At 41.9% G+C, this 25,786-nt stretch overlaps 1 protein-coding gene across 3 annotated transcripts in view; it reads right to left on the bottom strand.

Annotated features, from left to right (window-relative positions):
• The window catches only part of LOC143296465 (uncharacterized), an 80,322-nt gene that overhangs the window by 9,166 nt on the left and 45,370 nt on the right, over positions 1-25,786 (bottom strand). For all 3 annotated transcript variants that reach the window (XM_076608411.1, XM_076608410.1, XM_076608412.1), the window contains 9 exons: positions 25,067-25,161; positions 24,001-24,095; positions 21,332-21,512; positions 15,098-15,547; positions 13,945-14,126; positions 13,476-13,602; positions 13,078-13,145; positions 9,606-9,705; positions 8,938-9,190 (listed from right to left, as the gene is read on the bottom strand). In XM_076608411.1, coding sequence (XP_076464526.1) covers positions 8,938-9,190; positions 9,606-9,705; positions 13,078-13,145; positions 13,476-13,602; positions 13,945-14,126; positions 15,098-15,547; positions 21,332-21,512; positions 24,001-24,095; positions 25,067-25,161 — 1,551 coding nt within the window. The remainder of the gene's footprint in view (positions 1-8,937; positions 9,191-9,605; positions 9,706-13,077; positions 13,146-13,475; positions 13,603-13,944; positions 14,127-15,097; positions 15,548-21,331; positions 21,513-24,000; positions 24,096-25,066; positions 25,162-25,786) is intronic.

The following is a 25,786-nucleotide window of genomic DNA, read 5'->3' as shown; positions in this document are numbered from 1 at the left end:
CTGTAACAAAATCACAAAATGTATTTTCAGGCCTAATATACATAATAAATATTCTGCGAGTGCAGTTCTTACAACAGAATTATGACTTATGCATAGTGTGATTTCAGTCTGACAAATTCTGGGTAGCAAGTTAAGTAGATTTACTAATTAAGACAGTCAGATGTGGAGATTATGCAGCTAGTGGTAAGGTCTATGCACAAATTCTCTGAATAAAACTTAGCAGCCTCCTTTCAATATATTAATGCTGATTATGAATATGCATAAAATGGAATCATGGGTTCAGAGACTGTGTACCAACAAATGACTACTTGGATCAATGTAGATATATTTTTAATGTAAGAACTTCACAATAAGCGAAAAACACAATAGCCTTTCCATGCCTTTGAGTCATATCAATTGTTCTTAGTCAAACATGTTAGGTTGTATTCATTAAAAAAAAAAAAAAAAAAAAAAAAATCCACTGTATATTCAGATCAATTTCCAATTATTCGGCTGCATTTGCTGCTGTTGGCTGATGCACGCAACAATGAAACTTTCATACTGAGCAGATGTTCCGTTTTAACTAAAATTCAATTGTTATGAAAAAAATCAAAACTTATCGATATGTCAAAAATAAATGGTTCATTATGTGAACAGCCAATAAACTTTAACAGTAATATAAGTTACCATGAAAATTTTTTTAGCTTCTTTTTAAGTTTTTGTGTTCTTCCCAGAAGAGCACTATCTTTCAAATTAAAATGTGTGGAAGAATTTATTTTTTCCCCTATTTTTAAGCCGAGTTTGGTGAAGACAAAGTATTATCAGAGAAAATAAATTTGTTGAAGCCTACCATGGTCACACACATACAAACATATTCAAACACACATACACACTAATCATACACAGAGTTATTACAAAGACTCACATTGTTCACTCATGAGCTAAAAACCAAACATCCAATTCCCATACACAAACACATCATCATGGCAAAAAACATTAAAATTAAACCATAACTATGTGATTTACTTTTGCACTTTCTTGTTCTTTTTTCTATATTTCTATACCAACACCTTGAAACTGCATTCATGTGTCCACATAAAATGTGATTAAAATATAAGAAGAAAATAACAAGAAAATAAATAGGAAATGAATCGATAATTTTTCATGATGGATAATGTAATTGCTGTAGATATCCACAGGGGGTTAGGGGGTGCATGGGAGGGGTAGTACCTCTAGAGGGGGGGCTTGTCACGCTCTTCCGGGAGTGGTTCGTCCTCTATTGGTCCCGGACAAGAGAGTGAGGTCGACGGTGCGCAACTCCTCCTCACTATAAACAAAGTCATCGCGCAAGTCATCAGTCATCCTTCATCCCGTAACATCATTTTCCCCAAGCCCTGTGGCGACAGGCGAGCGACGAAGCGAAAGGTGTGGGTACACTGGCAGTCGTAGCCGTGGACCTGCACACAGGCGGCTCAGGCCATAGGGTCGTTTTTCACCGACTGGAGCAGCGGTGGAGATCGGCAGCCCCCGGAGTGACTGAGCAGCCCTCTTCAGGAAAGCACTGCTCACCTCCATGGCATGAGGAAGGGGCTAGAAAAGGTGCCCGAAACATTGCCTGATCCACACCACCCTAGTCAGCATACCGCGGCTGACGGGGACCCTACTCAAGCGGTCGACACACAAAGGAAAGAAAGAAGAAAACAAGGAGCACCCCACTGACCACTGCCACATGGAACATGCGTACGCTTCTGGACAGAGGCGACTCCGCCAGACCACAGGGACGCACAGCACTCACTGCGAGTGAATTAGCCAGGTACAACATCGACATCGCTGCCTTAACTCTTTCGTTCCTATTTTTCTATGAACCATTACTCCCCCTTGTTCCGAGATCCCTACCATTCTCATATTCCCTTCATTCCTGGATATGAGAAGAGGAAGAAAGTATGAAGCAGGGTACTTATTTTGGAGGCTTACGGTAACGCGGCTCATTACAGTACAATAAGATTGTCATATGCTGTTGTGTTCAGAATTGACATGAGAAGTTGTCTGAGACCCTGAAGACACTATAGGGTGACATCTCTGGTGACACTCAGGTGTATAACAGGTGACTTTGGGGTCAAACACAATGCATACAACTACGTACTACATGCAGGACAGTGTTTTGCTTGCAGAGTATGCACATCATACAGGTACTCACCGAGTAGAGTCTCATATGTATCTCAATGCCACACTGCTAGTCATATCCACGAAAAACTGTCACAATTGTCACTACTATTGTCCTTATCACATGAATTATTTTAACTTTGTCTCAAAGAGAACATATGCCTTTCACTACACTAGCAGTCACTGAGCCAGAATCAGATCATTATCTACACAATTCTTGAAAAAAAAACTATTCAGAAATGACACTGTCTCTAAATACACATGTCCATGTCACAATCATCACGTAATATGCCACACAAAGGTGACACGTGTGTGATGTACCTTGAAACAGTCATGCCAGTTACTGCACAAGTATACACCACAATTTTCACACTTCTTACTTTTTAAACTTTTCATCACCTGCTACCTGTACTTCTGTAGCAACAGCTAATTGCACTCTCTCCTTGTCATTCATTTGAAACAGATCGAAATCATTATCTATTAAGAGCGTTGTAAAACTCATCAGAAAACTGGTCACAATCCGAACTTTCTACACATTCCGTTTTTCTGTGTCTACACAGCACATCGGCAAGAATGTAGCTGTGCCCGCTTTCCCATGGCCTAGGGAGGGGGAAGGGGTGTCTGGCATCCATTCCACTCATAAACACTGCCCCGCTAGTGACCCGGTCAAGGATGGATGACGCGCACTGATGACGCGACTCGCGGGAAGTTCAAAGCGCTTGAATCGATTTTTCCGGGCTGCAGGAAGGAAAGGGGGAATTCTCTGCTGCACAGTTTTCCGGCCTCCAGGAATGAAGGGTAAAAATCCCGTAAACCGGAAAACTGTGCTGCAGGGATGAAAGAGTTAAGTGAGACCAGACTGGCAGAAGGCGAACTCTGTGAGCGAGGCGCAGGCTACACCTTCTTTTGGAGTGGTTGCGGACCTGAAGAGAGACACGAGGCTGGAGTTGTCTTTGCAGCGAAGACAACCCTCGTTGGCAAGCTGGCTGGCCCCCCGAAAGGAGTGAACGATCGCCTGATGACAATGAAACTCCCTATATGCAACAGGAAGAAGTTTACCACCATTGTCAGCGCCTATGCGCCCACCATGACCAACCCGGATGAGATCAAGGACAAGTTCTACGAGAACCTGAACGCTGTCATCACCACTGTTCCTAACGCAGACAAGCTCATCATTCTTGGTGACTTAACGCAAGAGTTGGCTGTGACAGCACTGGGAAGGAGTGATTGGGAAAATGGGGTTGGTAACTAACAGCAATAGCCAACTATTTCTCCAGACATGTGCTGAGCACGACCTTCTTATCACAAACACCATCTTCTGCCTCCCTACCCGTATAATAGGACGTCATGGATGCATCCTTGCTCTGGGCATTGGCATCTCATCGACTTTGTCATTGTCAGGAAGAGGGACAGGCAGGACGTACGAGTCCCGAGGGCCATGTGTGGCGCCAAGTGCTGGACAGACCACCGCCTTATCTCCAAGCTCAACCTCCGCATCCAGCCCAAGAGACGGCCTCAGGGCATGAAAACAATCTAATGCCTGAATGTCAAGCTGGAGCTAGGCAACATCAAGCAGAGCTTTGCTGACACCCTGGAGGAACGCCCCGAGTCCACTGTGCTGGACAACCAGAATGTGGAGGCAACATGGGGCGCACTGCATGAGACGGTGTACAACACTGCCATGGAGTGCCTGGGGCCTTCTGTCAGGAAGCACAAAGACTGGTTTGATGAGAACTGCACTGAGATCAAGCAGCTGCTAGAAGACAAACGCCAAGCCTACAGAACCCACATTGAAGATCCCAAGTCACAGTCAAAGAAAGACATACTGAAGAGCGCACGCAGCACCATCCAGCTGAAGCTGCAGCAGATGCAGGATTCCTGGTTGAACAACAAAGCTGATGAGATCCAGGGCTTTGCAGACAGGAACGACATGAAGAACTTCTATAATGGCCTGAAAGAAGTCTACGGTCCCACCACCTCCGGATCTGCTCCACTCCTCAGTGCTGATGGTTCTACCCTGATTACTGACAAGGACGGGATCCTTGAGAGATGGACTGAACACTGACAGCATACTGAACCGCCCCTCCACCATCAATGATGAAGCCATCGACGACTCCCCAGGTGCCAGTCAGTGAGTCGCTGGATGCCATTCCAACTTTGGAGGAGACCCAGAAAGCTATCCGTCTGCTATCCAATGGCAAAGCCCCTGGTTCAGACTCCATTCCAGCTGAGGTCTACAAAGAAGGTGGTATGGCGCTGACTGAGAAGCTTCATCAGCTGTTCCAGCTTATCTGGCAGCATGAGGCAGTTCCAGAGGACTTCAAAAACGCTTCCATCATACACCTGTACAAGCGCAAAGGAAATCGTCAGGCCTGTGACAACCAATTGTGGAATATCCCTGCTGTCCGTTGCAGGCAAGACTGGCCAGTGATACTCAACCGTCTCATTGTGCACCTTGAGCAAGGTCTCCTACCAGAGAACCAGTGTGGCTTCCGGAAAGAACGCGGGACTATCGACATGGTGTTTGCTGCCAGGCAGCTCCAGGAGAAGTGTCAGGAACACAACGCCGACCTTTACTCCACCTATGTCGATCTGACCAAGGCCTTCGATACTGTTAGCAGAGCATTCCATCGTGTAGTTGCCGTATGATGGTGATGAACTTTCTGGGACATCCGTACTTCGCCATGATTCTCCAAAGGCCATCTGGCCCGAGTCCAAGACAATGGAGAGACTTCAGAACCATCCCTGTCTCCAACGGAATCAAGCAAGGGTGTGTTCTTGCCCCCACCCTGTTCAGTCTCATGTTTTCAGCCATGCTGACAGATGCCTTCAGAGACGCTGACGTAGGCATTGGCATCAGGTACCGCACAGATGGCTCACTCTTTAACCTCAGGAGGCTTCAAGCAAAAACCAAGGTGAGGACAAACACCGTCAACAACTTCCTGTTTGCTGATGACAGCGCTCTCAACGCTGCCTCCGAAGCTGACATGCAACACAGTGTCGACAAGTTCTCTGCTGCCTGTGACAACTTTGGCCTCACAATCAGCACAAAGAAGACTGAGGTGATGCACCAGCCAGCTCCAGGAAAGCCTTACGTTGAACCAAACATCTTCATCAACAGACAACGACTGAATGCGGTGGACAAGTTCTCATACCTGGGCAAGTACACTCTCTTGCACAGTTGTCATCGACGACGAGGTGAATGCCAGACTCGCCAAAGCCAGCGCTGCCTTCGGCAGACTCCATAACAACGTTTGGAACAGGAGAGGCATCACCCTGGAGACGAAGCTCAAAGTATACAAGGCCATAGTTTTCACCACACTGCTCTATGGATGTGAATCATGGACGGTCTACAAACGCCACGCCAAAAAGCTGAACCGCTTCCACACCACCAGCCTCAGAAAACTTCTCGGCATAAAGTGGCAAGAGAAGATCCCTGACACAGAGGTGCTCACTTGTGCAAACTTGCCCAGCATCTACACCATCTTGATGCAGGCCATGTAGTTCGCATGCCAGACCACCGGCTCCCCAAGAAACTGCTGTACGGCGAACTCCAACATGGCAAGCGCTCCCATGGAGGCCAAAAGAAGCGCTTCAAAGACACTCTGAAAGCTTCTCTGAAGGCCTTCAACATCAGCCACGACACATGGGAGCTGAATGCAATGGACAGACCAAAGTGGCGTTCAGCTGTCCACAAAGGCGCCAAATCCTGTGAGGCCAACAGAATCGCCGCAGCAGTGCAATGCAGACAGGCCAGGAAAAGCAGTGCCAGCAAGTCCCCGACAGCCGCCACCATCCCCTGTCCACACTGCGTCAGAACCTTCCGGGCGCGGATTGGCCTGACCAGTCATCTGCGCACCCACGGAGCCCAACCCACCCACCCCCAGGATGACTAGATGGTCCTTGTTGATCCCGACAGACGAACCACACACTGCCCTTCACAACACACCCTGCCAACAAGGCCCAAGCAGATGACAGTCAGCCACCTTCCTCCAGTCTTTCCATTTGAGTACACAGTTCACTCAACTCTGCGCAGTTATCCCACAATATGCCTGTGATGAAGTCTGAACCAGTCATCAGTCCGTGATGACAACCACTTCCACAAAGAGGCTGGTTCAGCAAAACTAACTTAGGTCATGTTCAAGAATTCAACAAAATAATCAATTTCCATATTGTGTGCTCTGCCGAACAATTTAAGTTCTGTTCAAGAACACTACAAAGTAACCAATGTCTATATACAATCCACAAACTTTATTGTCTATACTTTGGTACAGAGATTTTCTTTTTGGCAGCAGCACATGTCCAACATAAGAAGAAAACAACAAACAAATGAAATGAATAAAATGAATAGAAAATAAAAAGATAAATTAAAAATTAAATGGCACCAAATGGAAATAGCTATATACAAATATACAGATTACTGAAATTTACATGCCTCTCCATTTCAGTCAGCCAAACCGCATTGCACATCTACCCCCCCCCCCCCCCCCCCACACACACACACATACCATGCGCACACACAAGCACACATACACTCTCTCTCATCCCCTCTCTCTCTCTGTGTCTCTCTCTTCAGAAGAAATGCAACTACAAAGATCATCGTTCATGCTCTGCAGAACAATTCATGTCTGTTTAGAACTCCACAAAGTAACCAATCTCCAAACAGCATCCTCTGCAGAACATTTTATGTCATACCACTCTCCATACAGCACACTGCACAATAGGTCATGATTAGGTCATATACAAGAGCGCCTTAAAGTAATCAATCTCCATGTAATACTGCAGAAATTTAATTCTAAAACCACACCAGAGCAAAGGGTGCATACCCTCACAGTGCATGGTAGGTTGAGGGTAAAGATTTCTCCTTTCTCCCACGTGCAGCCCATGCAGAAGATCAAAAAACATGAAAGATCTGGCCATCCATGTCAAAGGTTAGTTAAATAATGTAAACTAGAGTAAACCAAACATGCACTTTTGAAAGCAGAGGACTGCTGCCTAAAAAGAGACAGGATACAAAAGACAAAGTTGTAAAAACCCACTCATAGACGCGAGTCAATACCAGAGTTGCAGACCATGAGTAGAGAAGAGGGAACCGATCAGTACAACTTGGTTAAAAAATTCCAGATCAAGAAAAAGTTACCAAGTCAAATCAAAAACACAAAAAAGTAGCTGAATCATGAGCTGGTTTCCATTCCCTTCATTCAAAACAAGGTACCCATGCAGTACCTCATTATGCGCAGCCACATGGAGCTCCCATCATAATCACTGCAAAATCTCATTCAGAGAAGTTATAAACAGCTTCACACATGAACACTGGTTGAAACCCCTGGAAGAGGTTGGTGGGCAGGATGGTTAGGACACGCATCTGCCAATACAGGCTCTGTGAGGGTCTATGTTCGAATCCCATTCTCGCCCATTCTCCCAAGTTTGACTGGAAAATCAAACTGAGGGTCTACTCATTCGGATGAGATGATAAACCAAGGTCCTGTGTGCAGCATGCACTTGGCGCATTGATAAAGAAACCAGGGCAACGAGTGTTGTCCTCTGGCAAAATTTAGAAGGAGAAATTCACTCTGATTTGGTACACAAATACGCGTACACTGAAGGCCCGACTAAGCGTGTTGGGTTATGCTGCTGGACCAGCATCTGTCCAGCAGTTTGGAGTAATGTATATGGATTTATCTGAATGCAGTGAAGCCTCCTTGAGAAACTGAAACTGCAACTGAAACCCAATGCTCTGATGTGCATACAGACTTCACAAAAAGTTAAGGGCCACTCCTCCACCAAAGCAGGGATATTTTCATAGAATGTTAAAAAAAAAAAAACCCACTGATAGATGATTTACATTATGCAGGCTGTATATCTGCCTACCACTGAGCTCTCTTTGAATCCAGTGATGGCTGTTTCAGGCACACATTAATAACTTGAAAATGCTTTTTAAAAACTGATGTTTCATTCAGAATCTTACAGTCAGTTTCAGTTTCAGTAGCTCAAGGAGGCGTCACTGCGTTTGGACAAATCCATATACGCTACACCACATCTGCCAAGCAGATGCCTGACCAGCAGCGTAACCCAACGCGCTTAGTCAGGCCTTGAGAAAAAAAAAAAAAAGTGAATAAATAATAGATAAGCTTACATAAATAAATAAATACATAAATAAATAAATAATAATTATAATATAAAAAAGGTAGTAGTAATAATAATAATAATAAAATAATAAATAAGATAACAATGATGATAAATAAGCAAATAAATGTAAAACATGAAGACACACATTCACACATACACCCACACATGCATAACAGATATGCACCAAACATGCAGTTTCACAGATATGAAAGCACAGTTAAATACATATAAACGTACATGAGCTCCAACACACACACACCACACACATTACCCTGCACCTCCTCTACCCCCCTCCTCCACACACTCAATCAGTGGTGTATAAACAACAGCTGTGTCTTTTTCATTGTAAAAAAAAAAGAAAAAAAAAGACAAAGATAAAAAATAAAAAAGGATATGTGCAAGAGAGTGCCTCTAGTTAAGAGAGGTGCTCACTACATTGGCAGCAAACACAACAGTTTATAAAAAAAACAAAAAAACAACCGGAAGTAAAAGCATAATTTCACCATACCTCCAAGAAGAAAACCGAGCAATTCCCAAGTGGTCTTTTTTCGAACCCTGTACATCCTAGAATTTGGGTTCAAGAAAACATGCCCATGTGAACAATGACAGTGACCACAAAGCTGTCTACAAGCTAGAGACAAGCATTCCACACTGAAAGCCACTCACTGGTGACTGGAGCCTCTGGCTTGATCTCGGTGCTGTTGGAGCGCATGGACCTGGTCTTGGACACCGAGGGGGACCCTGTGCTGGGGACCTTACTCTTTGGCGTCTTTGCTTCTGCTGCCACCGGTGTGGATGGAGGTTTGGGAGTGGTGGTGCCACCTGGCGTAAGAACTTGCTGTGTGGAGGACTGACGCCCACGTTTCTTGATGTGAGAAGGGGTCTCTGCTTTGGTAGCGGCAGGCTGGGGGGCTGAGGCCTGCACACACCATGCAATGTTTCTTCTTGTTCACTGCTTACACTTTTTTTTTATTCCCCAAAGGAAATTTTCCCCCTAAAAGTTTATCTAATCTACATACCATGACCCACTGGCGCAGACTGGCAGGGGTTATTCCCTGTTCTGTGCAAACTTCTACCTTGCACATGTGGTACTCCTACAGCAATTTTTTTTTCATCCTTCATATATGGTAAATCAAATTTGGTAAAAGAAATTCAGTTAACAATTGTAGAGACAATAAATCTGAAGTCAGATTTTAGTTCCTCAAAACACTGTAAAGATGAATCAAGGTGTAAGAGAAATGGAGGGAGAGACGGAATCTGAGTATGTCAGGTAAAAAAACAAAAAACAACCACCCACCCAAAACAGTACACTATTCACTGAGACATTGATTCACCTTGAGGGACTTGGCAGTGAGAGGTTTTTTCTTCAGCTTGGCCATCTCTGGCTTGTCCACCACCTTGACGATGCGCTCAGTTTCCACCCACTCGTCATACCTGGTCACCAACACAAATCAACAGGTATGTTTTCCTCTCTGTGCCGCACACATAAGCCATTCATGATTTCTAGTTGCCAATGATGACAGTCATTAACAATCACTTTCAGCTGATAAGAAAATATTTTTTCAAAGGGGGTGAAGACAACACCAGAGATCCTTTCTCTCACTGTCATGCCATATACAATCAGCAGTACATGTTGACTGAACATTTTTTGAGGGCACTTGGCATTTTAACAATAATATAAATGCATGTATAAAAATCAAACAAAGTTCTGACAATGTTTTTGTTTAGTTTTTTTCCCCCCTTGTAGATCTTTTTCTTCAGTCAAACTGCCTGCAACGCCCTTGATGAAACTGCTAGAAATAAGACCTTAGGCATGGCTTCAGTTGATGAATGAAGAAAGGCAGAAGTGCCCCTAGTTTTTCAAAGCGGAAAGAGCAGACTGGTTGAGGTAGAGAAAAAGAAATATGTTGAGGAGTTAAACCAAACCCTTATGCAGACTGGACCCGATGATGACTTGACAATAGATGATCTAAACGAAGCAATAGCTAAATGCAAGAAAGAATCGGCTCCTGGCCCAGACAAAGTTCACTACTCAGACATCAAGGAGCTATCGGAAGAAGACAGAAGCAAACTTTTCAATCTATATCAAAACAGTTTCCACAATGGACACGTGCCGGAGGACTGGACACACAGCTTCTTAAAACCCATACCAAAACCAGGAAAGGACCATCATCAGGTAAGCGGCTACCAGATCCTAACCATGCAAAACATTGCTGGAAAGCTCATGGAACGCATGATAGCCAGGAAACTTGCAAGGGATCTTGAACACAGGCACATTCTCCCTTCAAATCAAGGTGGTTACAGAACAAGCAAGTCCACATGGGAAAATGCAGTTGCTTTTGCATATGAGGTGTATGAAGGATTTCAAAGAAAAGAAGAAACACTAGCAGTAGCAATCGACCTTGAAGATGCCTACAATAAAGTCCAGCTTGCGCACCTCATGAAGCTGCTACTAAGGTATGGAGTAAGTTTGACACTGACAAGATGGATAGCAGCAGTGCTTCAGGAAAGAACCGTCGTCCTACGCCTCGGAGATTGGATGTCTGCACCTTCTAAACTATCCTGTGGGACTGCCACAAGGGTCTCCGCTCTCTCCTGTCCTCTACATCTACAGAAGGGCCTTGCAGACTTAAACAACAATGGAATAGCTCGGGTGCTTACTCTTGCGGATGATGGCCTGGTCTTCAAAACTTCGAAAGATGCTCAGGAAAGAACTAAAGCCGTCCAGAAACAACTAAACAATATTGCTCAATGGTGCAAAGACACAGGATGTTCCATCAATCCAGCGAAAGCCCAAATGTTGCTGTGCACCCTCAACAACAGAATTGCGAGTAAATCACCACTACCTGTGTCATTTGACGGGATTCAGATCGAGAAAACTGAATGCCTACGCTACGTAGGAATACACTTCGACAGGATGCTGAACTTCAGAAAACATACGGAAAATACTGTTCTGAAATGCAAAAAGGGCCTTTCAGTCTTAAAAGCAATAGCAACCAAAGGTACTGAACAACACCACCTCTTCCTGCTATACCAATCACTCGTCCTCAGTGTGATCGACTACGGACTTGGGCTAACAACCCCATCTCAAAGCAACCTCCTAAAATTAGAAAGAGTTCAAAATGAAGCTATGCGGCTGATCCTTGGAACAACAAAAGACATGCCCACAGAAACCATGCGATACCTGCTTGACCTTCCTTCAGTGCAGGCCAGAAACAAGTTAGAACAGGTCAAGACCTACTTCAAAGCATTAGAAAACCCTCCAAACCCACTGCATGACGCAGTCAAAGAACCCAAAGGCAGCCGTCTAGGATGAGGAAGATCATGGATGGGGCAAACAGAAGACACAATCCAGCTAGTATGCCGACTACAAGACCTGAAAGAAAAAAAGAATGGGAGAAAAACCCTGAAAACCTCAACCATCTATTCAACACAGCCATTTCACCCACTCTAGGAAGACATTGTCAGGAATGGCCAGAGGGCAAAACTGATGCGGAAGTGAAGCTACTCATAGAAGAAAACAGTAAAGAAGAGGACATCATCATATAGATGGCTCAGTCACCAAAGACCAATCCAGATGGGGATTCACTGCGAAACAAAATGGAAAAACAATTAGGGAAGAGAATGCTGCCTACAAAGTCACAACCTCCAGCCAAACGATGGAAGTTGAAGCTGTGACACATGCCCTCCAGTGGCTATTGTCCATCCATACGCCTGGAAACCAACATGCCATGATTCTAACCGACTCAATGAACCTCATACAGAAAACTGAAAACGGAATGGGAAGCCCAGAGTGGCATAAGGCAATGCGCAACTTTCAGATTAAAAAAACTCACATGGTCATACTGCCCGGGACATGCAGGTGTTTCTGTGTGTTTGAGTGCGTTTGTGCATGCGCAAGGGTGTAAGTGTACACAAGTGTCAGGAGAGTTCTGTGCACGTGTGTATGTTTGTGAATGTGTGTGTGTGTGTGTGTGTGTGAGGGGGAGGTGGGGCTGCTGGGGGAAGGGAGGGTAGAGGATGAGGTATGTGAGTGCATGCATGCCTACACTGTTGGAACGTGTGGGTGTGTATATATATATATATCTTTGTATATATATGTGTAGGGTTGGGGGTGGGGGATATGGGCGTATGTGTGTGTGCTTGTACAGAGTGTTCATCTGTGTGTGTGAGTGTGTGTATCGTGGAAGCTGTGATAGGTAGCCTAGAAATGAGTGTGTGGAGGAGGGGGGTAGAGGAGGTGCAGGGTAATGTGTGTGTGTGTTTGTGTGTGTGTGTGTGTGTGTGTATGTTGGGGCTCATGTACATTTATGTGTATTTGACTGTGCTTTCATATCTGTGAAACTGCATGTTTGGCGCATATCTGTTATGCATGTGTGGGTGTATGTGTGAATGTGTCTTCATGTTTTACATTTATTTGCTTATTTATCATCATTGTTGTCTTATTTATTTATTTATTTATTATTATTATTATCACTACCTTTTTTTCATATTATAATTATTATTTATTTATTTAAGTATTTATTTACTTATTTATGTATGCTTATCTATTATTTATTCACCTTTTTAAAAAATTTTCCCCCAAGGCCTAACTAAGCGCGTTGGGCTACGCCGCTTGTCAGGCATCTGCTTGGCAGATGTGGTGTAGCGTATATGGACACTTCCTTGAGCTACTGAAACTAAAAACTGAGGTAGAGCATAGCTTATGATGGCAAAATGCAACATTCACCACAAACACAGGTCTAATGCATATGAACAGTAAAAGAAAAGAAAAATCAGGGGGGAATGCATTTAGAGTGGACTTACCTTGTATTCCATCCAGCATAATGAACTCTGTATTTTTTATGTGGATCAGTTGTCCTGTATTCAATAACCTGGATAAAAACATCACAGTTATACTGTACCAGCTACAATGATTATTTCAAGGTCATTGCAAACTCACACATGTCATATCTGTCATTTTAAGTTTAAATTCATTTAATGTTTCAACAGATTAATATAGACACAAGAACTTAAATACAAGAAAAACATCTTTTCATATATATTTTGTTCACAGTATACATCTACAGTCACACACATGCTGAATCACATGTAGAGAAAGACAAACAAAAGCTAAGAAGCCTTCAGGATGGATGGAACTTGAAGTGAGTGGGTGTGACAACGTGAAATGAGAGTGAAAGCCTGCTGAGAAAGCAGCAACATACCTTGGCTTCATAAATTTTGTGGTTTCTTCCACGTCCATAGCGGACTTTCAGCCTGGTCCCTAAAGACAAAACCTCTTGATCCTGGGTGCTGCTTGATGGGCTGTCGTCTTCACTTTCATTCCCAGACCTGTTGGAAGGATAAAGAGGACTGCCCATAGTGTGTGTGTGTGTGCGTGCGTGCGTGTATATATGTGTGTCTGTGTCCTGTGAAAGCATGTGAGCATGTCGATGTTGGTCTTAAAAAATAACTGAAAAGGAAGTGAAAAAAACATGCTGAATTTTTATCATTTCTGGGCATGCAAACATGTCTTTGTGTGTGTTCCAGAGATTGTTCTGCACTACCACAGCCAAAAGAATAATGCTCTGCTTGATGAGGTTTATCTACTCTCTTCACATAAATGGAACTGAAGATCAGATAGATGTCACTTTATGATGCCCTGTTTTTACTGAACCCAACCCTGACACCTACTCTTTGTCTTTTGTTTCACTCTCCTCTTCCTCAGCTTTCTTCTTCGGAGCCGCTTTCTCCTTCTTGGCACTTGCGGGAGGTTTCTTATCCTTCCTTTTCTCCTCCTCTTTCTCCTCTTCATCCTCTTTTTCATCACTCTCTTTCTTCTCTTCTTCAACACGAGCTGATTTTCGACGGGAAACCTGGAATGAGACACATTCACTGTATGGTAAAAGTTGGATAAGATAACCAACAAGCTTGCTAAACAACATAACATGTACATGAGGGCTGTATCCAGCCACAAAGAGCTATGATAAGATAACCAACGAGGTTACTCTGAAACCTAAGGCATATCTCAGGGCTTTGTGCCTGATCAGTGTGCAGTAAAATGCACATATCCCATAGACTGTGTGATACCTAACAATATCCATTTATAATAGTTAATCAAAGTTTAGAATGAAACTTTTAAAAACAGCTGCCATGTCTGGCCTTAAAAGTTCATGTTGCATTTTCTATCTGATACCTGATAACCAGTCTGGGAAATGTAACAAAGTACAGAACAAAAAATTTCATACTGTTAATAAAGACTGTGAAAAGTGTCTTCATAGAATTTTAAATGGGTCATTATTGGTGTTCAACTGCATCTGAAGATAAACTCATAAAGACTGTGAAAAGTGTCTTCATTGAATTTGAAAAGGGTCATTACTGGTGTTCAACTGTATCTGAAGCTAATCTACCAAGTAATAAATTATGGTCGACAGGAAACATTTGTGTGTCAATGAATGCAAGCCCAAGAGGTTGTGATAATTTCTTCTGTAATAATAGTTGTGTCATTTGCCAACAGTCAAACAATTAGCAACAACAACAAAATCGTTGTTATTCACCTGGTGAAACGAGAACAACCACAGAAAGAGATAATACACAGCAATAGAGTTGAGAGAGACTCTCACAAGGCTCATGGACACAAGAGTGTGTGATAGTGACGAAGAGCTGAGAGAATGAAAACATTCACAAGGCAACATGGACACAAATGTGTGAATGACGATCTCACAAGGGCCTACATGGACACAAGAGTGTGTGAAGCGACGAGAGAGCTGAGAGAATGAAAACATCTCACAAGGGCCTACATGGACACAAGATGTGTGAAGTGACGAGAGGAAAAAGAAAACTGTACCCTTTTCTTCTGGGCTTCCTTGGGATCTTCAGGCTCTTTCTTTTCCTCTTCTTCCTTGTCATTGAGGTCTTTCCTCAGAACCCTGTCCGTCTTCCCTTCTTCCTTCTTCACTTCCTTCTTCTCCTCCTCCTTCATTCTCACTGCATCCTTCTTCTCATCTTCTCGGTCTTTCTGGCTCTGGCGCAGTGATTTTCTCTCCTCCCGCTTTTCTTCCTTCTTTTTTTCTTCCCTGGGCAGTTCTTCCTTCTTCTCCTCTTCTTTGCTGGTCTTCAGCTCGTCTTTCTTCTCCAACTTGGGTTCTTCCTTCTGAGCCTTCTCCCTGCGTGGTGTGGAACGCCGTGTCACGTCGGAATCAGCTTCTTCCTGGGCTGTGGATTCACTGGTTTCTTCAGTGGTGCTTGATTCCTCTGGCTTTTCTGGTTTCGCTTTAGCCTTTTCCTCCTCTTTGGTCTGTTGAAAGAACAAAATTCCAAGATGGTTTACAATTTCATCGTGAAAACTATCTGATTCATTATGAAACAATCATCTAGAAGGATGCCACACAATCACAATGACATATTCCCCCCCCCAAAAAAAAATATTGTCAACTTTCACTGCATAAATTTATGAAGCAAAAAAAAACAAACAACAACACAACCTAGTGTTAGCCAGTCAGCCAACGACAATGAAAACTAAAAACAAAAAATAAAATAAAATCGAGCAATATTCTCACTCAAGTATCCCTTCTGCAAACTCCTTGTGTTTTTTTCCTTTTTTCTTCTTCTCTCTATAGTTTTGATAAAGCTGGTTGAAATAGCTTGTTGCTTTTGTGTTGTTTTTTTTGTTGTTTTGTTTTTTTTTTAAATAGGTAAGCAACATCACAATCCATCTAACAACCCTTTGGTTTCTCATGTAAACACACACACACACACACATATATGTATAAACTACACTCACCACATACATATACACATACCTAACCCTTTTGCTGCCAGGAAAATAAGATTTAAGTAAAATCTATTTGCGTGGGTTTAAAAACAACAACAACCCGGGTATATATTTTAAAAAAATTCCGTTATTGGAGAAAGACCCATGATGACAAAAGTATATATTTTCTGAAAGGTAAATGAATAAAGAATACAAAACACATGTTTTCCAATTTCATATATTTTCAGTGACATGCTGTTGTTTTGAAATCAGTGTTTTCTTTTATGTCACATTTTCAACTTGTTCATTACAAACATTAGTCATGAAATTTGAACTAAAATATCAAATTTTCTGGAGAAATGGATAATACCTGCACACACAAATTATACTAAATCAACCACAATAATTGTTGTTGTGTTGTTTTTTTTAAATTTAAACGATAGATACAGTGCATTGTGACAACTCCAAGTGATAACATGGATGTGTAGCCACACCCCCTCGGTCTCCACCCCCCTCCTCTTCATCCCTCTAACATGGTCATTTTTTCCAGTTCTCATCAGACCGTGTTGGCTGAGTGCTAAGAAAATCGCTCACACTGTGTCCTGTTAATAATTCGGTCACCTTCTGTCGTCTGCTACAGCTGTACAGCCGGCATCACTCACTGATGGTCGTATCTTGGCCAGTCTCTTCATTGCTCCTTTTATTTTCCATCAAATCGTCCTATAAAAGTTCATCACTGTCTTCTTCAAATTTTTGCTTCAATTCTTTCTGAGCATCAGCTGAAGAAAGCAATCTTGGTTGATTTAGTGCACCATGATTGCATACCTTGAGCATGGTGTCCAACATTTTGTTGAGCGAGCAAGGAGAGGAGCCAGGCAAACATTGTGGCAGTAACCCAACCAAAACGTTCAAATAATTACTGTCTCATGGCGTAGATGGGGTTTCTAGCTATGAATAGAATCTAAAAAGATTCCCCAAGCTAAAGCTACCAGTATTTTTGTCTACGAACTCAATGCAAACCAGGGAAAAGTCAGAATATTTCGATGATGAGTTATCTTGTCATTGTGACAGCTAAGTGTACATACTTGCACTGACGAGTTATCTCATCATACAGGTAGCCTAGGACTTAACACATACAGAGATACATATGTGTCAGACTGGGGAACTGCTGAAGAAAAAAATCCCACTGAATCCAGGCCAAGGTCCAGGGGCCCAAGAGAAAATTGAATTTTGCCAATATTTAAGGCATTTGGAAGCCTTTTCCTGGCTGATATGCGTTTCTGAAAGGAAGTTTTAACATTAATTTGTGCAGTGGGAGGTAGACTAAAAAAAATCTTGGTAAAAGTCGACTTACTTGGGATAAAAGAGGCGATGTATCAAGCCACAAGCTCTTCTTCAGGCAAATGAAATGAGTGAGTGACAGACAGAAAGGTACAGACAGAGAGGGAGAGAGAGTAAAGTTCAGGAAAGGAAAGTGATGAGAAGTCACAGGAAAGGGTACAAAGCAGGGTGAGTAGAACTGTCAGTGTGAATGTATGAGGGAAAGAAAGGGTTCTGAAAGGGAAGGGTGAGGGAAGATGGGCATGGGGTGAGAGGGCAGGAGTGGGGGAAGGGGGTGGAAGAGACTGTTAGTGTTAGGGACATATGAACAAGGAAGTAAAATAATAAGTGAAAAAAAAAAAAAAAAAAAAAAATAATAAAAATAATAATATAAAAATATATAATAAAAAAATATAATAATACAATAAAATAATAATATAAAAAAAAATAAATAAATAAAATAAAATAATGGTCTGAATGTATCATAATATGTAACAGGTTTTAACACATTATTTTCATGAAAGAACCACTGACTTTTTTTTATTTACAAACAAATACTCACCACTGTGAAGAGCCCAGTGAGTAACGAGATATAGAATTGAAAGCACCAGTCATGGTAAAAATGTTTTCAGTCCCAAGGAAAAAATGTCCAGCTTTCACACTTCATAGTTCACTCTATTCATAAATTTATTTTTCCCTCTTTCCCCCACAGAATTGTTATGTTTACATACAATATTTACAATACTGACTGCAACTAAAATGCAATTCATTTTTATGTATGTTTCTAGAGGCTGAGGATGGTGCTTTGCTTTTTGGGTTTAGCTGCACACACAGTACTGTCTATGACAATGTCTGTGTCATGTGGAACACCACCATCTTCCTCACCACACTGTTGTTTGTTTCCATCGAAGTCAGTGTCTTGTGGAACACCACCATCTTTCTCACCACACTGTTTGTTTCCATCGAAGTCCGTGTCTTGTGGAACACCACCATCTTCCTCACCACACTGTTTGTTTCCATCAAAGTCAGTGTCTTGTGGAACACCACCATCTTTCTCACCACACTGTTTGTTTCCATCGAAGTCAGTGTCTTGTGGAACACCACCATCTTCCTCACCACACTGTTGTTTGTTTCCATCGAAGTCCGTGTCTTGTGGAACACCACCATCTTTCTCACCACACTGTTGTTTGTTTCCATCGAAGTCAGTGTCTTGTGGAACACCACCATCTTCCTCACCACACTGTTGTTTGTTTCCATCGAAGTCCGTGTCTTGTGGAACACCACCATCTTTCTCACCACACTGTTTGTTTCCATAAGTCAGTGTCTTGTGGAACACCACCATCTTTCTCACCACACTGTTGTTTGTTTCCATCGAAGTCAGTGTCTTGTGGAACACCACCATCTTCCTCACCACACTGTTGTTTGTTTCCATCAAAGTCAGTGTCTTGTGGAATACCACCATCTTTCTCACCACACTGTTTTTTGTCTCCAACAATGCCAGTGTCTTGTGGAACACCACCATCTTTCTCACCACACTGTTTTTTGTCTCCAACAATGCCAGTGTCTTGTGGAACACCACCATCTTTCTCACCACACTGTTTTTTTTGTCTCCAACAATGTCAGTGTCTTGTGGAACACCACCATCTTTCTCACCACACTGGTTTTTGTCTCCAACAATGCCAGTGTCTTGTGGAACACCACCATCTTTCTCACCACACTGGTTTTTGTCTCCAACAATGCCAGTGTCTTGTGGAACACCACCATCTATCTCACCACACTGGTTTTTGTCTCCAACAATGCCAGTGTCTTGTGGAACACCACCATCTTTCTCACCACACTGGTTTTTGTCTCCAACAATGTCAGTGTCTTGTGGAACACCACCATCTTTCTCACCACACTGTTGTTTGTTTCCATTGAAGTCAGTGTCTTGTGGAACATCACCATCTTTCTCACCACACTGTTGTTTGTTTCCATTGAAGTCAGTGTCATGTGGAACACCACCATCTTCCTCACCACACTGTTGTTTGTTCCCACTGAAGTCAGTGTCTTGTGGAACACCACCATCTTTCTCACCACACTGTTGTTTGTTTCCATCAGTGTCTTGTGGAACACCACCATCTTTCTCACCACGCTGTTTTTTGTCTCCAACAATGCCAGTGTCTTGTGGAACACCACCATCTTTCTCACCACACTGGTTTTTGTCTCCAACAATGCCAGTGTCTTGTGGAACACCACCATCTTTCTCACCACACTGCTGTTTGTTTCCGTAAGTCAGTGTCTTGTGGAGCACCACCATCTTTCTCACCACACTGGTTTTTGTCTCCAACAATGTCAGTGTCTTGTGGAACACCACCATGTTTCTCACCACACTGTTGTTTGTTCCCACTGAAGTCAGTGTCTTGTGGAACACCACCATCTATCTCACCACACTGGTTTTTGTCTCCAACAATGCCAGTGTCTTGTGGAACACCACCATCTTTCTCACCACACTGGTTTTTGTCTCCAACAATGCCAGTGTCTTGTGGAACACCACCATCTATCTCACCACACTGGTTTTTGTCTCCAACAATGCCAGTGTCTTGTGGAACACCACCATCTTTCTCACCACACTGGTTTTTGTCTCCAACAATGTCAGTGTCTTGTGGAACACCACCATCTTCTTCCCAACACTGTTTTTCAGATGTTGAAGTGGGCTGAGATTCAGACGTTTTTCTCTGTTGTTTAGGGTTTGTGGAATGTCTTATCAGGGAGACAGGAGCTGTGTCTTGCAAGAGGTGTTTGACTCACATGCTGTGGGAATCTCTTGCTGTCTCCACTTCTTTCAGTAGTGCTGCTTTTGTTGTTGTTGTTGTTGCTTTCTTTGTTGCTGCTTTCAGTTTTGCAGCACCCAAGTGGTCTTTTTTCTGTTGGACTGTGATTCTGTTTGCCTCCTGTCCGTCTTTTCTGCTGTTCCATGCTGTTCTCATCAAGGTACACAATCTACCATCGACTAGTTCTTCTATGGGACTGGTTTTTGCAAATGTCTGCACTGCAGTCTTTACAGCTGCCTTCAGATGATACCTGACTGACTGCAGAGCAGCATAAGTGTTGACATCTAACTGTCCACTTTTTTTCATCCATCAGGTCTCCCTTGGTGCTAAATGATGACTCAACAGAGTGGTCCGTGAAAAGAACTGAGCAATGCTTTGGCAACTTTGATCAGGTTTGGATACCTGTTGTTGTCCAACCTGCTCCAATTTTCATCCACACGCATGCCCTCAGTCATTGTTCCAATTGCAGTGTCAGCATTGAAGTGACATATTTCTTTGTCATATGCATCTTCATCTGTCACCAAAATTGTCAATTCTGGCACTTTCTTTAGATACACAAGACAAGTCTTTGTTCCCCTCACCTCAGGATCTAAGGTTTGAAGAGTTCATGCTGCTTATGGTGAAGTAAATGCAAGGATGTGGCTGACTAAAGCGGACACACCATGACTGCTGGAGTTCACATCTTTTCCACATGCCAGACATCATGCAATGCCAGGAACATCTACCTTCCTAATGTGATTGCTGATTTTTGCTTCTCCCGCTTCTCCGATCTTCACCACTTTGGAGATCCATTCCCATTTCCACCGATTCTTCAAACCAACATCTGAGTAGGAACTGCCTCAATTTATAATTTTTACCAGCAAAGACATGGTGATGAAATTCAAGCCAGACACTCACTCTGAACTGAGAAAACAAAATGGCAGCCAGTGAATGGCTGATCCGTGCTATATAAGGAGTCCGCCAAGTGAGAATAACCGCAGGTGCCAAATGAGAATAACTGATTTTTTACGTGTTTTTTTTTCTTCGGCGGAAAAATTTTTTTCAGCGGAAATTCACATTTCAGCGGAAAATTCCGCAGCCTGATGTGCGTATATATAATACTGTTCTAAAAAAAAAAACACATTAGGAATCGTCTAAAGCCTGGCGTCAGATAAGCAAGCAGTGTGGAGGAACAATTATTTATTTAACAGACACATACCTTGTCCTCTTTAGGAGCAGCTTTTTCAGTGCGAGGAGAGCGAGGAGAAGAATCCTTGTCACGGCCACGGAACGACAGAATTCCTCTGCTGGGTGTCTGTCGACTCTGTCTTCCAGGTCGGCTGATTGTTCCCATGATACATCCCAGTTTGCGATAAAAGTCTTCAAAGGCGTGCAAGTACCTGTGAGTACAACAGATAAAATAGGAGGAACTGATGGGAGTAAAAAAAAAATCAAAAAAAAACAAACCCCAAAGCAACCCTTTGATTCTCAATCAAGCTCAAAGACCATCAATGGTAAAGTTGAAGAGTGCCACTGTCAAATCATAAAAGTAATGTGAATGGAACAGGCAAATGGCCACCACAGGTCCATGGACAAATTCATACTCAACAATGATATTTTGCATACTTTTTTTTTTTTTTTTTTTTTTTAAATAAATAAAATAAAGTTCAACAGAAGGTTAACATGCACACAAATTTTCAAAAAATATTTTTCAAATACTATGGTTCAAAACACTGATACTTATCACCGTAAAATATCTATTAAAAAAAAATAAATAAATAAATAAATAAAATATTAAAAAAAGGAAAAAAAGAAGAAAAGACAATGGAGTTGTTCTCCAGAACTGGTGACTTAAGAAGGTGCATGCCATTTATGGCAAACAAAATAGGAGTCTTTGACATCTATCAAGCCAACACACCACAAAACTGTCATATACAAAATTAAGTAACAGCAATATCAGTTACAGACATAAAACTGCTCGGTGTAATGAAATTATTAATTGAAATGACATTTGATCCTCAAAATATTTCTGTGAAGCTGATAGGTTATAAATGAAACATCATGTACATGTTACAAATGATTATATAACATGACCACTTCATCTTTTCTGTGCTGTTTTGTTACCTTTTAATGTCAATAAAGTGTTTCCTTTTGAAACAAGAAACCCTATTGTCTTCTACTGAGTTGTATGACATTTCAAAGCATGCCCATAATGTGATTTACACTGTGTATCACACTTTACCAACAAGCAGAAGATGTGTCGAGGTACATTACAGATGGCCAATTCCAAAAATGTTTCTTGGTTAAAACTGATCTCAAGTTTGTTTTGTAATCAAAGAACACATGAATGAACCGTATGAATAGATGAGAAAGAAAAGCACCTCTTCTTCTTGTTTATTCTTTGACATACTATGTCTCTGTCACATGCAATGCTGTTGCATGTCACATTTAATACTGTGACAGCATTTACAAATTCCTGCTGCATGCTTTTATTCTTTGACATTTGAATTTGATGCTCTGCACATTATTTTAGCTTGACAAAAGTAACAACATTATGACGAAAGTATTGGGGAAAAGTTTAAATTAGGGATCCAAAGAAAAGTTGTAGACAGTTGTGTCATGTGCATTTCAGTGCAAAACATGAATGTTGACACTGTGCAGAGTACAAACATTTCTTACGTTGAATCATGTACTTAATTTTACTTGTTTATACCTCCACTTCAATCTTCTGCATCAATATTCATTTAAATGTATTAACTCTCTCCATACGAACGGCGAAAGAGACGACATTAACAGCATTTCACCCCAATTACCGTCATCAAAATATTGCAAGCGGAAGGCTCTTATACTGAAGAGGTGAATGTTGACAAAGAATACCACAATTCTGACGACGGAAGCTAAAGGTTGGGTCATTCAGACCCCCACTGGACATCCGAGGGGTCTGTAAAGAGGAGAAGAGAGGACTGGCCGTACTGAGTGAGTTAAACATCTTATCTACAGGCCCAAGCTTGTCTCACTGTAATACACAGGACCTCCTGCAAGACCTCCATTTCGTACTGCAAGATAAACTAGGAGCATCACTGATTTTCTGACTGTTGATTAGGATTCTACATATTACTGCCTCCTATAACCACAAAAAAACTGTTGTCCAAAGCTTTTGGTATTTATACATGACTGCAATATTCTAGTAACCAATTCTGGAGAACAACTCAATCATATTTATCAGTTATCTAAGTCAAATGAATTCTAGGATTACATATGGGTCATAAAATATGTCAGTAAACAAGTCAGTTTTTTTTTTTTGTTTGTTGTTTTTAATACAAAGAATGCACACTTTCCTGTCCCCCTTTTCCAAGAATCACTGCAGATTTATGTTATAAATGTATCATCTCCAAACTTCTAAAACATAATAATGAATAGGAAATTTTCTATCTAAAATTACGTTTAATTACACATACTTCACTGTGACCCAACTAGTGCAGACTCCGGCAGGGGTCTGACATTCCTGTCCTGTGCAAACTATTATCCACCTATGTGGAGAAAATGAAACTACGGCCGATAATCTCCCGGAAGTAGGTAACCTCCCCTTTGTCCCGCTGGCTAGCGCCCTCTTTTTCCGGCAGCCATTACGACTCCTGTTCCTGTGCTCTCCATACGGCTAAGTTTTTTTTCATATTTTCTGTCTGTCTGTCGATTATCTGGTGTTCTTGTTTTTTTGTCAAATCTCATCTTTTACAGGCATTTTAGTGACAAAAAAAAGAAAAAAACTTTATAATCACATACTATATTGTGACCCACCAGTGCTTTTATCATTATCAACATTGCTACCATCATCATCAATATTCCAAAAGCAAGTAGTTCTGCTGGGACTGTATAGAAGGAACTTACTTTTTATATGCATTCTTAATTTGATGTGCGGCGGTGTTAGAAGGTGGCAGACCCATTTTGGAGTAGACCAGTCTCCATTTCATTTGGTTTGTCACCTGTAATCGAACAGACGAGAGCATCACTCAGACAATTCAACTAATATATGTGTGAAAATTCTAAGCATGGATGCAGATGAAGACATACAAAAGGGATTACGATTAAAATCAAAATGGGATTCATTTTTTAATCTAAAAATAGATCTTTACTCTCAAGGACTGTTTTAACTCTTTTCCAGTCAGAAGATAAAGTAATTTCTGTTTTTGTTAAAAAAAAAAAAATTCTTTGTACATCTTTTATAATCAATGTCACACTAATTTTATTCAATTATCTTAAGATTAACTTAAAAACAAATAAATATTTTTTCATTACTAGTTATCTGGTTCGCCACAGTCCTTGTCTCAGAAAAAAAAAAAAAAAACAATCAGGGTTTACTTCTTTTTCTTCGTTCGTGGGCAGCAACTCCCATGTTCACTCGTATGTACACGAGTGGGCCTTTACATGTATGACCGTTTCACCCCGCCATGTAGGCAGCCATACTCCGTTTTCAGGGGTGTGCATGCAGGGTATGTTCTTGCCTCCATAACCCACTGAACGCCGACATGGGTTACAGGATCTTTAACGTGCCAACCTGATCTCCTGCTTGCGTATACACATGGAGGGGGTTCAAGCACAAGCAGGTCTGCACATATGTTGACCTGGGAGATTGAAAAAATCTCCACCCTTTTCCCCACCAGGCGCTGTCACCGAGATTCGAACCCGGGACCCTCAGATTGAAAGTCACAATTTAATAAAAGAAATCAAGACAGTTGCAGCTTGACTAATTTCAATGGACATGTTTTCAAGACAAGCACCATATGCGGTGTTACCAACTGTGGATATTATTGAATATTTGAACTTGTAAGTTTTACATCGGCCAAGGTACAAAATCTCGGCTGTCTTCAGTAAGCAAATATCTTTGCATAAATTTGATACTGAACTATACATAAAATACATGTGTATATGCAACACAAAGCCAATGGAAGGATACCTTGTTGTAACCACCAAGATTCTGCACCACTCGGAAGAGGCGGTACAGGTTCAGATCTTTGTTCCCAATGCATGGACCTTTGTTGATAGGTGTAGCTGCATGAACACAACAACTGAGCTTCTTTATATAGCAAAAACTGCAGGATTCTGTGATTGTGGTTTCACAACATGGAAAACTATCAACACAACAGTACCTTACATTTTCATACCCTGAAACTGGCAAAAGCAATTAAGCTGCAACTGAACAAACTGTTAAAGACATGAGAAAAACTATTATTTTTAAAACTACAATCACTTCCCTTCACTTTAGAATAACTTCAGAAATAATGAGCTGAGAAGCATTCAAATTGAAAAACTGAAGTGGAGCAGCCACATAAAGAGAAGAATGGGAAAGACACTGAAGGCACTACAAGTGTAACAGGTCAGTCCAAAAAGGGACTGCAAACAATTACAAGGACAGATGGCAGTGAACAGAAGAGGACGGGTTAACGGGTTACCGCCAAGCAAAGCGATGAGTGGAGGTGAGTTTTGATCAGCAGAGAGGGGGGGACTACTCAGTTCCCCTCCCTGCTGTCTCTCAACTCTCTTACCTGTGGAGCAACAGTTGTAGAGCTGATCAACCAGCGGCACTCATAGAATATGGCCGCTGTAACATAACTGGACTGTACCCACTGCCTGAAGTCTCCACCACTACTATGGAACTGCCTCTTTACAAACTGGA

This window comes from Babylonia areolata, chromosome 21 (genome assembly GCF_041734735.1).
Source record: "Babylonia areolata isolate BAREFJ2019XMU chromosome 21, ASM4173473v1, whole genome shotgun sequence".
NCBI classification, from domain to species: domain Eukaryota; kingdom Metazoa; phylum Mollusca; class Gastropoda; order Neogastropoda; family Buccinidae; genus Babylonia; species Babylonia areolata.
Note: the sequence above shows the minus strand (reverse complement) of the source record. Positions and strands in the feature narration are given on the sequence as shown.